This window comes from Phaethon aethereus, assembly GCF_964289735.1.
Source record: "Phaethon aethereus genome assembly, chromosome: 3".
Taxonomy (NCBI): Eukaryota; Metazoa; Chordata; class Aves; order Phaethontiformes; family Phaethontidae; genus Phaethon; species Phaethon aethereus.
In genome coordinates, this window is record NC_138576.1 from 86,239,635 (window position 1) to 86,258,448 (window position 18,814).

At 36.6% G+C, this 18,814-nt stretch overlaps 1 protein-coding gene across 1 annotated transcript in view; it reads left to right on the top strand.

Moving 5' to 3' along the window:
* The window catches only part of RYR2 (ryanodine receptor 2), a gene marked incomplete at both ends in the record, with an annotated part of 428,112 nt that overhangs the window by 247,630 nt on the left and 161,668 nt on the right, over positions 1-18,814 (top strand). Inside the window, 3 exons of the mRNA XM_081998040.1 lie at positions 6,908-7,055; positions 11,534-11,742; positions 13,663-13,837. Coding sequence (XP_081854166.1) covers positions 6,908-7,055; positions 11,534-11,742; positions 13,663-13,837 — 532 coding nt within the window. The remainder of the gene's footprint in view (positions 1-6,907; positions 7,056-11,533; positions 11,743-13,662; positions 13,838-18,814) is intronic.

Sequence of the window (18,814 nt, forward strand, 5' to 3'; positions counted from 1 at the left end):
AAATGTTGTGGCACTTTGAAGAGACATTTTTGAGGCTCACCAGGAGAGAGCAGAGGGAAAGAGGAGGATGCTGTGATCTACTGAGTGAACAGCTCTCTGTATTTTATCTACCGAGTCTTAAAATACTGTCCTGAGAGCCAGCCTTGGAACTGAGGCCTCCACTAGACTCCCTTCCTAATAAGTGCCCTGCTTGCTGGATGACAAAGCTCAACATGCAAATTAAAACTGCACTCACTTATTATAATTTATAGTCTGGTGTGAGAAAACTCGTGGAAGATAGAAGTATAGTTTTGAACCTCTTAGTCTTGTGATTACTGAACTGTGCTTTACCCATTTTCCATGAGTGTTTTAAAAATTGACAGGTATATCCTCAAAGATATGTAACTGGACAAATAGGAATTAGGTATCTAAATTCATTTTGATGGCCAAGGACAATTTGTTATATATAGAGGTTATGACTATCACTTAGACCTGCTAAGTTTTAAAATAAAATGGTAGCCCCTAGTTAGATTTTCAGATATGTTTTAAGCAGGCTCTGATTGTGACTACTAGGTTGTGCTCTGAAAGACTTAGACAAATGCTTCATCTCTAAATCTTGATTGGGCTTAGGTGTATGATCACTATTGAACCACTTCCTTACCAACACAAAGTCAATTATGGGCATGCAAAGAAAGAACCTGGAGAATTTAAAAGTAAAAAGCTTAAGTGCCTGTGAAGCCGATCACATTCGGAGTTGGAAAGCCACTTAATCAGGGTTTTGCAGTCTTGGGTATTCTGCTTTAAATATCCAAATGTTTTGTTGGATCTGATTCTTCAAACTGACTAAAGACTTCCTGTGTGCTGAGGCACTGTTGTTGAGAATTATAACAAATGGTGCAGTGAACAGCATCATAGTTATGCTTTCAACAGAAGATGGTTGTTAAAGATCATCAAGAGCTCAGAAATATTCGTGACCATCAGGAAACAGATGAACAAGATCAACAGTACACTTTACCCTTATTCTTAGCAGTCAAATTACAGTAGTCTCATGTATGGTTAAACAGGTAGATGGTGTCCTTGAAAACTTTCCCACCGGTAGTATGTCCTGTAGAAGCTGCCATGCTTGGGGTGTTAATTCAGTTATTTTTGTCTTTTCAAAAAAGTAAGTTTATTTTCCTCTGGTGAGAAGACAGACATCGGAGTGCTTACACTGTGCAGATAATAAATACCATTCATTAAGAGAAGAGAGCAGAACAGCAAGGTGCTCCTTTCTGGGTGCAGTGCAAAGATGCTTCTCATTTAGCTGGCATACATATCACATGGCAAGCTGCTAGCTGTTGTCCACACTGCTATGTGCTTCTGCTTGACTCCAACAATGGGCTTGTTTCATGGGCTACATTTTGACATCCCATCATATTACTGTGACATGTTACAGTACTGGAATAAAATGACATGATATTATGCTGTATGCTACCATAAACAGATCTTGCAGAGCTATAAAATAGTTTCCTAAGGGAAAGAAGCTTACAGAAGTTTCAAAGTAGATGAACTAATCACTGGGAAATATGTTATAAACAGCAGCCATGCTGTGGCTGTAGGATGGATTAGATAATCTAGTAGGTCTATTCCATCATGAGTACCTCATTATTTTGGGATTATATAATATGAAAAAATTAAAGGGATACTGTCAAGTCGTTCATGTATAAACCATTTCTTTTGTGTTATAAATTGGTGGGGAAAATGCCTTTCGAGTTCCAGATTTTTTTCTTCTTCTAAATCCACCACTGCTTGTCAGGATTTTTCTTAACAAGAGATAGCTGCTCTTCGTGCATGACTATACACAGTATTTTTGTTCTGCTGCTGCAGAGCCAACCAGCCAGCCAGCAGAGGGAGCACAAGTTAACTAATAAATCCTGTTCCCAGAACTGTGCTGACAGCTGTGATGACACTGATCACAAACAAGTAAGTATTTTTTAGTAGGACAGACTCACAGTAGTTTACTGCTCTATGAAAGGAGCAGAAGGAACAAAACAGGTAGGAAAAATACATATTTATGCTTAAAAGAACATATTAAATAACAAGGGTAAGTGGAAATACAAGCACAAAATGAGTATGAAAGTACTTGACAGTGCCCCTTTAAGGGAGAATGTGGTCGCCTTCTCTGAACTGGGGAAATGGTAAATGATCAAAGACAGATAAGGGAGATAGATCCAGGCAAAGAAGCAATATAGCCTTGGTGTAAGTCAGTTAAAATAATCACATTTGTGCTATGAGAGGGGGCTTTTTTTTCTTACATGTAGAGATTTTGACATTATGTCCTATCATAATTAGCTGAGTTTTTTGCTTGGGTATTTTTAAGGATTTTTTCATAACAAGCTGTTTGAAAAATAACATTGAAGTATAAAAGGATGCATTTGTGGCTAAATCTTCACAATCAAGTGGAAAATACTCAGAACTCGCAGAACTTTTATCCATGGACTTGCAGTTTTGGTTGACATTCATATAACTGTGATGTCATGTATACAGGAGAATCCCAACTTTATGTAATAAGGAAAAGGCCGAAAGGGAAAGAAAAGAATCAAGCTTAGAGGTCAGAAAACAAATGAAAATAATTTCAAGTACATTAGCCACCCCCTCCCTCTTCCTGAATACATACATGACTTTTAGGTCTTCCTACTGATTGTGGGGGTCACAGCCAAAGATTCTGACTTTCAAATTTTGCTTATATGCATTGTTGCATATGCAGATAGCTTAGTCAGAGGGTGTCTTTGACTTTTTCCTCATGTATTATGTGTTGTGGCTGAAGAACCTAACAATCAGGAAACTCATTTGTATAGAGGGAAAAAAAAAATTAAAATTCCCACAGCTTTAACAGTTGGTTCTAAAAATCAGCAACCTAAAAATTCTTCCCAGTGTATGAAGAGCATCTTAAAGATGCTCTGCGCTTCCTGTCCTAGGATAATTAGTCAGGATTTAGTGAAGCAATTATAAAGTCTGATTTCTCTTTGGCCCAAAATGCAATACAGTTTAGTCTTTTTAAGTCAGGATCTTACTACTTTAGATTTTTCTAGAAAGCATATGAAATCATTATTTCACCAGGAATTTGTCTTAGACTGCTAGTGCTGCAGTGCAAGAGAGGTACTGTTCTGGAAATTCAGACTGAGGAAATGTGGATGTGTGGGAAAAATAACAAGTTGAAAGCTTGTCACTTATTTTTTCACTCAATATATATATAAAAAGGCATCTTGTCCTTGTAAAAACTACTTATGTCACCTCACTTTCACATTTTATATTATTTATACTGATAAATATTATTTCCTTCCATTTATAGTCAGGGCACATTCTGCCAGGCATTCCAGATGGGTGCGATCCTTGGTGAAGATGGTAGAAGCTGTACACATATTTATAAAGATACACATACTTCTAAGAACAGAATTCAGCTGCTAGTATGCAGAATTTTACTATGGTTTTCCATGCTGCTGTAGACAGTATAGACACTCGTTTTTTTTTTTTTTTGTTCTTACTCTTATATGACATCTGTCTGTGCAAGTTACAAGACCAGTTGCTAGTTCCAATGCGCTAGATTAGTTATCTACACGTCACATGCTCACTGAACAAATGAATGCCGTTCTGCACCTCTCAGCTCCCGGTGTGTTTCCTCTGCAAATTACTTTGCAGCAGTGTTCATCACCTGTAATGGAAGTTTTAAAAGGCTGGTTGATATTTGATGGTGTGGGTGTTTAGGTGTTTTTTCTGTTGTTCTTTTCTATTACTTTTGAGAGACATATTCAGTTAGTGCCATTGTTGACCAATTATTGTCTATTACAAATCCATATATAACCTACAAATAAGTATATGTGTGCTGATTCAAATAGTTCTTTGTCTGTTGTTTCCTGTATATAGCAAAATCTGTAGTGTACACTAGATAAAGTAATACTGACTTTTCATGATTGGTGTTACATCACTCAAGTTTAACTTTATACATGGAAGGAACTAATAATATATGGTCAGGGCACATTCTGCCAGGCATTCCAACTTTTCGTGGTTGCAATGCTTTCTTTTACTTAAGCAACTCCAAATGAAATTCTAAATGACTAATGCAATGTTTGTGTTACGTTAAAGACAAAGTTGTGTAATAAAATATACAGGCTTTTTTCTTGTTTTTCTCCTTTTCTTTTTCTGTGGTATGATAGGTTCCGAATTCAAAACCAAAGAATTATATAAACTTCATGTGTGCTACCCAGCTCAAATAATTTGAAATAGAATCTTGTCAACAAGCTTAAGTTTTGGGTTTTTTTGTCTTCTGGAGGAGGTCTGCTTTTCTGTTTTCTTTCAAATGACTCCATGAACAAGTAGTTGCCAGACAAACTCTGTACAAAACACAGTCTTCTGATGAAGCTTTACACTGTCAAACCTGGAAGATTCTGGCAAAAAAGTTAAAAACTTAGGTTGAGTTTTCATTCTTTTAACAGTCTTTATTACAAAACAGTAAGTTTTATGTAGTAAATAGGAAGAATTAAGTCTATGTATGAATTGCAAATGTACTAAATAAAAATTACCATTCTTAGCTAATCAGTTTTCTTGTTGCCTTGATTGTGATGTGCAAAGCTCGATCACTGTACAGGATCATTCTCTTGATTAGCTACACTTAAACCACAGTGGTACAGAAGATAGTTAGTACAAAAGCTTATGATGGGTATAACAATAAAGGTCCTTAATTCAGCAATAATAAAACATTCAAAATTTAGATAGACATATCATAAGAAAAAAAAGAGCAAAATTATTAAAAAAACCCCAACCTTCTTATATTCATGTTAAAAGAAGTAGCCAAAGTCTTGAATGAGTAAAGAAGGTCACAGTATTAAATAAAATTAGACCCAAGGAAAAAGATCTGTAAAATCAAGTTTTTAATAGTTATTTCTTTATGCTTTTTTTTTTCCCCCTGACTCTGATTTTGTGCTTAAGCATTTTTAAAAGCACTTGTGCTATATTTCATTATCATACGTTGTTATCAGCTGATTGCCTGTATGTTAATGTGTGTTAAAGGTTGCTATGGCAATTACCAGTGCCATACAATGCAGCAACTACCAGTCCAGCTGTATCATGGGAAAGAAGTTATATAACTGTTATTCCAAACTTCTGTTTCATATTTTTAAAGACAGTATTTTATAATATCTTTTGGACATACAGCATTTCAGAGGAGATTATTTCTCTTCTTGTGTCCTTTCAAAGAGAAATAACTAAACCTATGGTGTTTCATCTCTGATGTTAATGTGAATATTTGTATACCAAATAATAATTCCTTGTAACATTTATTTCAATGTTTGTTTGGTCCATTCTGTTCTGGAAGCAGCACTTTTATACATCTACGGAATTAAATATTGGAAAAGAGGGAATGTCAACTTAAGTGTTTGGAATAAATACGGAAATTAGTCCCCTCAAATGGTCCTTGTGTTGGCCCTGTCTTTGTCCTTAGCACTGAATATCACTAGAGCTGATATGGTGTAGTAATTTTTGTCCCCAGCAATGCATTATCTTTATCTTTCTGTTAGCCCTTTTAGCATATAGGTACCACTTGCCCTGTAATATTTCTTTTCCTTGAAGGTTCACTGGTAGGACCAGATTTCATCAAGCACTGATTAATAACTGCACTTTAATATTTACTCACCATGATACTGCAAAAGGCAGGTAGCTTTGTATCTATGCGTTTAAAGGACAACAAAACATGTCTGCAAGTATTTGTCAGAATGGATGTGGCATATTTTTGCCTGCAAAGGCAGAATGCAAACAACATACATTCTTAAAAGTAGAACTGCAATGTTATAAAAGAAGATACTTTTACTGTAGACACTGTTTTCTGGAATAATAGGCACTATTTTTGCACTTCTTAATAAGCCTGACCAATCATTAAAGCCTCTCAATATCTTTGGGTTTGTACCCAAGAGAAGAAACAGCAAGTATTAGTTTATATGTCCAGTCTTTAATTTTATTTTATTTTTTAAATAAGATATTAGGAGGAACATGGAGAGTTCTTTGTATGGATTCTCTCACTGCCAATAAATGCTGACAGGATTTGAGAAGAAAATGTAGACAAGAAAACAATTCTATTAGTAACTAAAAATTATGTTAGCCATATAAATAATCCAGTTTAAAAATACTTTCAAATAAGATAATTTTGCACTAGAGGAAAACCTAATCAACGTTGTGTTAATAAACCTAAAATACAAAGATTAAACCTTATCAATACATTACATTCAGCTGGAGGAAAGGTTACGTTAAATCACTTAATACCAAACTTATACACATTAAGCAAATTAACCATATTCTTACAAGACCATTTATTTTGGCAAAATACATGTTTTAAGTATTTGACGTAATAAGGCATGGATTTATTATCTATTTTAATTTTAATTAATATTGCTTGTATTTATTAATATTTTTATTAGTAGTGTTTTGTTCTTTCGTTTGTATCATTCCTCCTTTGGGTTTTTCATATATCTTGTAAGACTCTATATATTTGGTACAGTAATGTGTCTGGGCTTTAGTTATCTACTAGCTTCTTGTTATGGTAGCTGCTTCATAAATAGTGTACAAAATATAACCTCTTTGACTTTTCAGTCGAAGTCTTTGCATTTATCCTTGTTCTTGTTGTTTGTATTGTTATCCTGTTAAGCAAATTTGATGGAAAATGAAAGCAGGTATAAGCCATGCAGTTTTGTTTATTTGCGTATTACTTGCTTTTTTGGTAAATTCAGTGTTGGAACTAGTTTCTAGATTACTGTAACTTACTTTGACTCCTTGCTGTATTTGCAGTTCTATGATTTCAGTTGGTATAAAAAGTAATTTTTATACTCCTGCTATAGCACAATCTTTTCTGTAAGACAAAGCACAGTTTCTGAAATTGAGTCGATTTTTCATACTTATGCAGGATGTGAAAAATCGACGAAATCCTCGCCTTGTACCTTATGCGCTTTTGGATGATCGGACAAAGAAGTCGAACAAAGACAGTCTTCGGGAAGCTGTCCGCACCCTTCTAGGCTATGGTTACAACCTGGAAGCTCCTGATCAAGATCATGGTAATTAATTTTGTTGTTTTGTTCTCAAAAAAAAAAAAATCATAATATTCCACTCCACTACTGGATTTGTTGCTCCAATAAAACAAGCTGAACAGGTACAGTGTCTCCAAAGTTAGTAGGTGTTTTTCTCCATCTTCTGTTGTTTATATTTCACTTTGATCTTACCTTCCGTATTGTTTTCTTTTCTTGTCTTGGGGCCTCAAATGAAAAACTAAAAAAATGAAACATTTTTACATTTTTGAACCACTGCTACAATTTCTCTGTATTTCATACACTTCCTTTTACTGTTCATTTTGTGGATTTGATAGTTCAGATGAATAAAAATTAAAAGCTTGAGCAATTTAAATCAGGATCATGAATGCTACAAGACACAACCCTAAAATACAGAAAATCAGGAAAACATGTTTATCATCTTGCTCAATATATGGTCTTATGCCAGGGAATAAAATATATGGTTACATTTTAAATATGTGCATAAATACCTGAAGTTCCCTAACCTAAAATTAAGTTTTTAATTAAGTTTTTAATTATAACTTTATTTGTTATTTCAAGACAGAATAGCAAAATTGCTAAGAAAAAGATAATATGTAAACACAGGATATGTGAATTTTATATTCCTACAATTTTAACTCTAAATAATGAAGAATTCTACAATTTATGTACAATCTTTTATTTAAGCACTTAAAGCTACAAGATGAAATTTTTGAAGACAAATGCCTGCAAACCAAATGTCTCTGAATGTCAAACTGAAAGTCTGCAATTAGATTGTCTGTTCGAGCATTTCAGCTTCCTAGACTTTCTCAGATCTTTGAAGTTGAATAGGCTATAAGTAAATTTTAACTCACTTCTTACAACTGTTTTCTTTGAATTTGCATCATTGCCAGATTGAATATTTTATTGCTGCTGCAGGCAGTATTTTCAGCACATATAGTTTTAAGTTTGAGACATTCTAAACAGAAAAAATGGAGAACTATATAAACTATTAATAAAGAATTTTACAAGAAACAGTACACGACGTTTACCTCAGTAGCTGGGGAATATAAAATGTTAAGAAAGTTAAAGAAGTCAAGAAACAATGTACAAATAAAATAAATTTTCTTACAGATTTTGGCTTTTAAACCAACAGTTTTCTGTCATTCTGAGGTCAAGTTGTAAGACTGAACACAAGAGAGGGATGTACTTGGTACTGTACTGTCATTCTGGAACACTAACTGCACATACAGAAAGGAAATGGTAACAGAATAGACATAACTCATATTCTAGAAGTTCACTTGGTAATGTGGAAATATGGAATAATTAAATCAAAAATGAAACTTGCATCCTTATAATCTTAGCAAAGTATGGAAAATTTGTGAAATGTGTCTAAACCTTATCTTATCAATATATTGATTAATAAATGATGATTTTTTTCTGCTTTATACAGTGATGGTATTGTTAAATTTGGACCTGTTTAGGCCATAGACCTTCAGTAAAGCATTTCTGCAGAAGATCTAACTTGTACCCAAAATGTATACAGGGAACCTGCCATTTTCAATTTCTTTTCTAAAGCACATACATGCTCTGATCCTCAACTTTTAAGAGAGGCTGCTATTAAATTACACTTTTAAATATGAGGCATCACTAATACCATGAGTATGTAACAAGGCTGGATTGCTGAATGGGCAAAACAATGTTTTCTAGTGGAGTAGATTGTGTCGGTGGCAAAATGCCATGGCCTCACTGTTAAATCTGCCTATACCTAGTCTGGAGAGTTTAAGGCTGCTGCATAATGTTGTAATTTCTTCCTCTCCCACTGTGGGAAGGAGATGCTGCATAGAGAGAGCGTGAGCATGGCTTCTGCTTGGTTCTGAGAAGGTGGGTTGGCTGGTATAGGAGGCTTTTGCCTCTTCTGAAGATAAAGGCCTAGTGGTGTAGGGTGCGAGGGAGTCAGAGCGTGCTCATTTTCCACAATCTCGTCCAAATCCCACTAAACAATATTAACCCCTTTCCTCATTTATAACACTGAGAACCATGTGCACCTGCCTTTTCTTGGGAATGAACTGCTGGAATTTTTTTTTTTTTCCCCCTTATGGTGCAGAGATACTTGAGTTAGTTCTGTGCATGGAGTTACTAATGAAATGTAAAGAACACAATTGCAATCCTTGCATCTGAAAGGTGTCATTAATCCTGTTGCAAAATTCCCAGAGGAAAGGATGTGCAGAACAGTGTCCCACAAACTGGCCTTTCTTAAACTAAGACTGAAATTGCGTTCAGCAAAAGATCTGTATATTCATTTTGGGGATTTAGACTTTACAGTTATGAGTCTCTCAAGTTTTTGAGATGCATAAATTATGTCATAGAGATTCCCTTTCATCAGCTAAAATTCAATCCATACTGTTATTAAAGGATTCGGAGCCCTCTAGTGGTGTTCTGCATTTTCATTCATTAATTTTATTTTAAACATTGATTTACAAAGCTCTATAGCATCATTTTTTATGCTTTATTATTATTATTGCTACTTACTGGTTTGCCACAGCAGCTGTATTTTTGGGGTTGCTTAGAATCTAGAAAGCATTAAGTTACTTAGAATCTAAAAAGACAACAAATTCTCAGTTCCGATGTTTTGTGGTGGTTCATCTCCTGTATAGTTGAGGTACTGAGGTGTACTTAAAGTGTTTTTAAGGCATTAATTGTGTAGACCATCAAAGAGAAAATTTTAGTGATAAAGTATTATGTGGCAGAGAGTTCAGAGTTGCTTACAGGAAACTTAATGAGCCTGACCCAACTGAAGTTGGGCATTTGGTGGCATGAGAAGTGACAATAAGTTCTGAGGGACGTGATTTTATAGACTATTCCAAACAATATTGGAAATGTGGACCTTGAAGTAGGGAGAGGTTCTTAACATGGTCTAACAAACAGACAGGTAAGTGGAGACACTTGAGCTTATAACAAACTCAAGAACAGAATTCAAATCAGAATAGGGTAATGAGAACTAAAGCCAAATCTTAAAGCACCTTTCCCCCACCTTCTTCCTCCCTTCTTACCGGGCTCAACTTCACTCCCTATTTCTCTACCTCCTCCCGCTGAGTGACACAGGGGGATGGGGAATGGGGGTTGTAGTCAGTTCACCAGATGCTTCTGCTGCTTCTTCATCCTGAAGGCGAGGACTCCTCACACTCTTCCCGTGCTTCAGTATGGGGTCCCTCCCACTGGAGACAGTCCTCCACGAACTTCTCCAACGTGTGTCCTTCCCACGGGCTGCAGTTCTTCATGAACTGCTCCAGCCTGGGTCCCGTCCACAAGATGCAGTCCTTCAGGAACAGACTGCTCCAGCACGGTTCCCCCATGGGGTCACAAGTCCAGCCTGCAAACCTACTCCAGCGTGGTCTCCTCTCTTCATGGGTCTGCAGGACCTGCCAGGAGCCTGCTATAGCACGGGCTTCCCACAGGATCACAACCTTCTTTCAGCACATCCACCTGCTCTGATGTGGGGTCCTCCATGGGCTGCAGGTGGATATCTGCTCCAGCGAGGAGTTCCATGGGCTGCACGGTGACAGCCTGCCTCACCCATGGTCTTCACCACTGGCTGCAGGGGAATCTCTGCTCCAGTGCCTGGAGCACCTCCTCCCCCTCCTTCACTGACTTTGGTGTCTTCAGGGTTGTTCCTCTCACATATTCTCACTCCTTTCTCCAGCTGTAGTTTCTCTTGTGCAGGTTTTTTTTTTAATCTTCTTAAATATGTTTTCCCAGAGGTGCTACCACTGTCACTGATGGGCTCAGCATTGGCCAGTGGTGGTCCTGTCTTGGAGTTGGCAGGTATTGGCCCTATCAGGCATAGGGGAAGCTTCTAGCAGCTTCTCATAGAAGTGACCCTTGCAGCCCCGCAGGCTACCAAAACCTTGCAATGCAAACCCGATATGAGGTCATAAATGAAGATGTTAAACAGTATTGGCTCCAATACCCTTGTAGACCCCAGTACCCCTGGGGTACTCCACTACAGCACCCATATTGGTCTGCCTGCATATCTTGACGTCTAAGTTCTGAACTGGCTCCTGAACCATGCCAAAGCAGTTCTCCATGCATTCCAGCTGCTGTCTCCCATAAAGGGCAACTCTTCCTCATAACCTTCTCAGCACATCCTTCCTAAAACATGTGTCCATCCATCACAGTACTCCAGTCATGCGAGTTATCCCACCATGTTTCTGTGATGCCAGTGAGGATCGTAGCCTCGTAACTGCACTCGGACTTCTAAAGTCTCCCTACCCACCCCGCCCCATGCTGGATGAATTAGTGTAGAGTCACTTCAGAGAGGTACACAAGCATGCTGACTCCCCAGTATGGGCAAGAACTCTTTCCCCATAAGGCTGTTCTGCAGGCACTTTTTTCTTTGCATGCCTATGCTCAAATGGATTCCTATGCCTTCATTTTGTTAATAGTTGAATACAGTACTTTCTGCACTGGATTTTTTCCTTCACTTTCTGTTTTTTAAAATCTTACAGCAATGAGACTGGATGTGTGCAGTGGGATAATGGAAAGATTCAGGATCTTCCGCACAGAAAAGACTTACGCAGTGAAGACTGGGAAGTGGTACTTTGAGTTTGAGGCAGTTACTGCAGGAGACATGAGAGTTGGTTGGACCAGGCCGGGTTGTCTGCCAGATCAGGAACTTGGCTCAGATGAAGAAGCTTTTGTTTTTGATGGCTTTAAGGTTCGTATGTTTATCTGTAATAATATGAGTGATTGCAAAACTTTTAATTTTGCGTCTTATTCCACGAGTCATGGCCTCAACTTAATTGCCTTCTCTTCTTTCGTTTGTGTTTTATGAAATTATTTCTCTCTCTCTTTGAGAGCCTAGATGGAATAAGGAGAATCAATGTCATCTGAAAAATTAAGTAGCAGGGTTTGGCCTTTCTAGAATTTTTTTTCCACAGCTTCACAGTATTTGTATAGTATATATAAAGCATTGAAAATCTAAGTGACTTACTCAAGATAAAAACACTGGCAGAGCTCTAATTAACTATGAATCATTTCTTTAAATTTTTACTCTGCTGTTCTCTCTATAAGAAGTGCCATTAGGGAATAAATATAGTTAAGATTATTAGCAGTACGTATTTGAGGCAAACTTTGATACAAGTTTCTAATAGGAAAGTAGAAGTTACTAAGAGTACGTTTTCACAGAAATCCTTACAGTTTAGAGTAAATGAAGTATGATAGAACTGGTATTTTTTGCTCAAATTTAACTCTGCATGAGACAATGATAGATTGAAATCTAGTAGTAAAAATATATAGTAAAACAAACTATTTTGTATGTTACTGATTTTCATCAGAATAGATGAAATGACTCATTAAAACTTTTTGAGTATGAAGACAACTGCAACTGCTACCCAAGCTATAATTGCTATTAAAGTTGCTGATGACTCATGTCAAAATGTTTCTTGTATCTGATATTGGAATTAATTTTCTTTATTACTATTAAAATATGTAACAGAACTCAACATATTCCTGGTTGTTCCTGGTGAGATCAAGCTCTCAAGATCTATTTTATTCATGGGTTTAGAATTTAATTTTTTTCCCAGTCTTGTATTACATAGGAAGATGCCTTAAAAAGACAACTGAAAAGTTGTTTTTGTAACATATCTGGTTGGCTTAAGTAAACTATTCAAGTCCTCTGTCTTTACTAGAATAGCTGTGTAGTAGTTTGCCTTCTGAATTTTAGGTTTTGACCTTTAGGACTCAATCCACAAAGATATTTTATTGTCTTTGATTTTGATGGGTTCTCCCCTTGGTTGGGGAAAAGCTTTTGACCTTCAGGATACATAGAAAGGCTGATTTGTTTTGTAGGGTTTTCAGGGTGGATACAGAGGATAAAAATCTAGTTGTGATGGAATGTATGGATAGGGAACCTATTTGTTATTAACACTGCTTTATTTTATGCATGTTACAGTCATTCTTAATAGCTGTTAATTTATTTGAATTCCAATCCAAAACCCCATCTAAAGACTTTGCAGTCTTTGACTTGAAGGTCAGTCATACAAATCATGAATCGTGCCCTCTGGAACCTATCAGAACCTCAGAGTGCTTGTCCTATCCACAGACAATTCTGTTCCTTCCAAAATCTGGTATGACAGGAAGTTTAATTTCTTTTGTACACAACATTTTTAGAATTATACTTAAGGAAACAATAAAGTTTGTTTGGAAGCAATAAATTTATAGGCCACTAGATTAAATAAAAGCAATTGCTTAAAAGTTTGTGAAGCAGCTATTTCAAGTTGTAACTGATAGCATATTATTTTCATTACAAGTATTTTCATGCAGCTTCTGCAGAAAAATAAGCCATATACTTACTTGTTTCGCAAATGTTGAAATAGCAATTCTTCCTGTCAGCTCACTTAGCAACATTTTACAGTACTGATGTGAGGGGTGCTTGCAGGAAGTTAATTGTTGGATTTCCACGTTCAAAGTCAGCTTGGAGTACTTACAGGCATTGTTTTGGAATGATACGCTGTGAAAGTGTTAATTTTAGTGCTGTCTTTATTGAGTGGGATAATTATTAGTTGTACCACTAAAGGAGAGAAGAACACATATATTGTCACTATTACTCTTTGAAAATCTTTTAAATCCGTTTCAGGCACAGCGGTGGCATCAAGGTAACGAGCATTTTGGCCGCTCTTGGTTGGCAGGAGATGTTGTTGGATGTATGGTTGATATGAATGAGCACACTATGATGTTCACCTTAAATGGTGAAATCCTGCTTGATGACTCAGGTTCAGAACTTGCATTCAAGGACTTTGAGGTTGGTCATGGTAAGTACTGCAATACATCGTGCTGTTAACATGCTGTTGTTGCCCAGTTGTTGCTCTGTCTTCCCTTTAATGTGGTGTGCTTCTTGTTTTTTCTCCCCCCTCCCCGCCCCTGAGAATTACTCTCTGTCCTTTTCTCTATTTGATTAGTATCAAGCATATGGAAAGGAGATGTGCTGGGTGTGATGATGAGGCAACGCCTTTTTCTGTGGTGAACTTTGCAGCCATCTTTTGTGATCAGACATTTTGACTTTTACGGGGATGTGTCTGGAGTTGCCAATTCATTACCTTTATATGTTTATCATCTGTACTGCAGCAGGTCACCATATGATATAACAGAATTACAGAATGAATCATAGAATGGTTTGGGTTGGAAGGGACCTTAAAGATCATCTAGTCCAATACCCCTGCCATGGGCAGGGACATTAAATTTTATCTGGATCAGGTACTGAAATACTACCAAATTTCTGTCAAATTAGGGAGAACATATGATAGGGAGTTTAAGCCAGCTTTAAGGTTTTGTTTTAGCTCTGGGAGGAGAAGTGACACCTGATACAGCATAAAGCCAACTGGTACAAAGTTAGCCTCCAAAATTTTTTACTTAATTCTAAACCAGCAGATTGAGTTTTGTGCCTGTTGTGTTCTTGGTGCAGCTTTCAGTGTCCACAAGCAGGTTTTAGTTTACCATGAAGCTGTAGTTTGTAAGATTGGAAAAGATGACAAAGATTGTGAGGTTGTGTCAGGCGCCAGGCTGATTCTATACCACAGAAGTATTTTTATTTATGAATTTAATTACATGTGTGTGAATAGGTAAGAGATTACATTAGTGTAGATAACTGCCTAAAATTTCTGAGCTATAGCAATGTAAAAAAAAAAAAAAAATTCGGCTTTAATCTTTTCATTTGTTGTAGGTACATACATTCTGTCATATATATTATACATCTGTTAAATAATACATCTGAGAGATAAAGTTAGATTTTTTGAATAGTAAAAGCTGCAAATGATACTTTTGGGTTACTGATCCCTATTCCCAGGGGAAATATGAATCTTATTATATGAATCTATTAATTAGACAGTTCCCTGCTTGCATTTTAACCATGTTACTTTCATTGGGATTTCAGAATACTTTACTTTCAGGAGTGCTTTGGGAGAAGTAACTTTATATTGTCGTAACGTAGGAATTAAGAATAATTTCATTTCATTTAAAATGAAATAATTGCCACAAATTTTTTAGACTCATGCCTGTTACTTTACTGCCTTCAGATGTCCTTAGATACTGTGACGACAGGGAAAGGGATGCGTGAATTGGCATACTGTTAGTGGTATAGGCATAAAATCATACTGGTGCCATTACATTATAATGGTTTTCCAGTTATTAGGCAGTATAATCCTACTGAGGAGTGAGGGATTCTGAGATAAACTGAAATTCTATGAAATTCTGAGGGTAGCCTGCTTGACCAGTACTATTTTGATTTCAAAGTTGATGAAAAGACAGTGATGTAGTTTTCATGCTACTTGTTTCTAGCTGCAGGTTCAGATTTAAACAGATCTCTGCTGAGTCTGAAACTGCTAAAGTAGTTCCTGGTTTGACATGGAGCCCAAAGGCCTTGTGGTAACCATGTCAAAGACTTAATGGCAGTGTCAAGCCTCTCAGATGTTTCACAATAAGTTCCTCTAGTGTTGTGTTTGTAGAAAAGAGCTTGCCTTTGAAATAAGATCTCCTATTCTGTTTTCAAAGGAATGTGCTGGTTGATCTCAGATTCAATAACTCCAGGTCAATATTTGTAAATATTACGGGTATTTCTTATACAATTCATGGGGCGGGGATGGTATCTGTATGTATATGTGTGTATATACAAACACATGTATGAAATATCCAAATTAAATATGAGTTTTATAGAATGTTCATTTTTTTGTAGGCTGGCTTTAGTTTGGTTTTGTTAATTGCTCTTGCTTAAGAGCATTGAGACCTTTCTGCAGGTCACTTCTATCAGTGAATCGTGTGCATGCCTTGTGCTGCTGTAGAAAGAGGCCTTTCTTTAGAAAAAAGAGAATTTCTGGTCAGAGTCCCTTGTCCTACTTTGAAGGATGTAGTCTGATTATAAATCAGTCCTGGAGTTTTAATTTACTTAGGAACAGTGAAGAGGGAATATGGCACTCTGCCAGCTTGCTAATAAGGCTCATGTGCTGCGTTTTAGGTTGTACTGCCAACAAGAGGAGCTCCTTGGGATTATGGCAGACTAATTTGCTTGTGAGATACCATCTCAGTAGTAAGATTGTTAAACATAATGGAATATTATTATGCATTTGTGTAAGAGAAATTTCACACTGTAGATACGAAGAAGTGCACTGTGCAAACCAAATTTTGTTTTGTCAGCTTCTGATCTCTGTGAACATGAACTGTTTGTAGTGAGTGTTTGACAAATTAGGTCAAGAGATTCACCTTGTGTTCTCGAAAGTAGGGAACATTATAAAAAGTGTTGCTGTCCTGTGCTTTTGCCACATGTGACAGACAATGCTAGAAGATTACTTTTCTAAGTGGTAAAGTCTTTCTACTTGTTTTGCTATTTCATACAATAAAATAAAAATTTTGCTCCATAGCCCAGTTATGCACCTGGAGATTAAGAGCCAGGTCACGGGTAAATAAACTTTTTATGTAGCCTCCAGCATGCAAGGGTTACACAGGATCTGTGAAGTATCACATCTAAAATGTCTGCATACCATTTACAGAAAGGTACTGAAAGTTAATTTTTTATTCCATAGTAAGACACGTAACTGCCTTACCAACACATTCCCTCTAAGCTAAGATGCCATATCTGGAACTGGTATTTATATTCCATTCATACAGAACAACAATTACTGTATAGTTACGGTTACTTGCAGGAGTTAGCTACATGCACAGTTCTGTTCTGGCATCAGTGAAATCTGTATTGGTGAGAGAGGTTGTCATCTTGATTCCATATTGGTTATAACGACAGGGCTGATGGAAAGTGCTAGATTGAGTAAAAATGTCAATAAGAGTTTTACCTGTGTAGGAATTTTGTCCAAAGTTTCTTTGTTTTCTTTCAGGGAATCTTGCAAATACTCAGTTACATTTTATTTTTGTGTGCGCGTGTAAGATACTTGCTTCATATCTAAGAATGAATCTGTCTGTAAGATCTTTTTTTCTGAGCCTACAGGAAAATGCATAGGTAGAAAAATTAACAATTTATGTGCATTCTATTTAGGAAGGGTAAATATTAATAATATTTTAAATATTTTACATATTTTAAATATTCCTGTTTGATTTAGTTTTGTGTCATGTATACATCTCAGTCTCTATTCATAGACTTGATCATCTTTTCTTGGATTTTGGACTGCATCTAATTTTCTAATCAGCTTTTTCTATAATGTATGCTTACTGAATTCTGCTGATAATGTCAGCTGCTATTGCTTCTTTTGTTTTGTAAAGCAGTTATTTCCCAAATTATTGATTTGAGGGCTGTAATAAAGAGGAACTGACTATGTGTTAATTCTCAAGGCACTGGAGATAGAGCTTGCTACTTACTTTCATAAAATATTCAACCTGTGCAGAAACAGAAAACTATTGTTCATATATATGTAATTATAAAATTAAATAAAGACATATATATAGATATGGCATGTTCACAACTAATCAGTTTATACCTCCTTTTCTTTGAACACTTTTTTTTAAGATTTTGTTCCTCTGTGCTTTCTGTGAAAATATAACAGTGTTTGTACCAAAAGTCTAGTTAGGTCACTGTTTTGTTTTCAACAACAGTGGATATCAAATGCTTGTGGATACATGTTAGAACAGGATAAGCAGATCATGATACAGTCACCCAGCCTCCAGCGATTTCTGGTTCAGGGGATTTGTAAGGCAAACATGATATGTTTGTGTTGAATAGCCCTGATATTTTTGAGGTTTATTTTTCTCATATTAAGATCTCTAAACACTTTTTGAATTAATGTTAGCTTTTAGCATCCAGGATGCTAGGTGACAGCAAATTCCACAGCATTACTGTGTGGTGTATAAGGAAGTTCCTCCCTTTGTTTTGAAGCTTGCTATCAAACAGTTTCTTTCATCATAATTTTTGTTACAAAAGACTTCGAAAAATCATTCGCTGTTCATCTTCACTATGCCACTTGTAATGGGCGTATGTATCATACCCCCTTAATAATTTTTTTTTGAGGCTGAAGTATCCCAATTTCTTTAATTGTTGCTGATAATAAAGCAGTTTCTTAGTGTTGGACATTTTCAGATCTTTTATATCCTTTTTGACATGTGGAAAGCAAAACTCTTCATAAGTTTCTAAATGTGTGTGCCGTACATTCTGAAAACATGTGAAAATGTTTTACATGAATAAGTATTGGAAATTAAATGGTGATGTGATTCAGACAGGCAAAGCACGTGCTTTAGGCGGCATATACCTATGTGGTTTATAGGAAATCTTATGTAATTTTTGGTTAATATTGTGAGGATTCATGCTATCACAACTGTTTCTGTGAAAAACCCTTCTCATAGAATAGTTTGGGTTGGAAGGGACCTTATAAGGTCATCTAGTCCAACCCTCCTGTAATGAGCAGGGACATCTTCAACTAGAGCAGGTGGCTCAGAGCCCCATCACACCTGACCTGGAACGTTTCCAGGGATGGGGCATCTGCTAACTCTCTGAGCAACCTGTGCCAGTGTTTCACCACCCTCGTGGTCAAAAATGTCTTCCTTATATGTAGTCGAAATCTACCCTTTTTCAGTTTAAAACCATTACTCCTTGTCCTATTGCAACAGGCCCTGCTAAAAAGTCTGTCCCCATCTTTCTTATAGGCCTCCTTTAAGTACTGGAAGGCTGCAATAAGGTCTCCCTGGAGCCTTCTCTTCTCCAGGCTGAACATCCCCAACTCTCTGTGTCTTTCTTCACAGGAGAGGTGTTCCATCCCTCTGATCATTTTTGTGGCCCTCCTCTGGACCCTCTCCAAAAG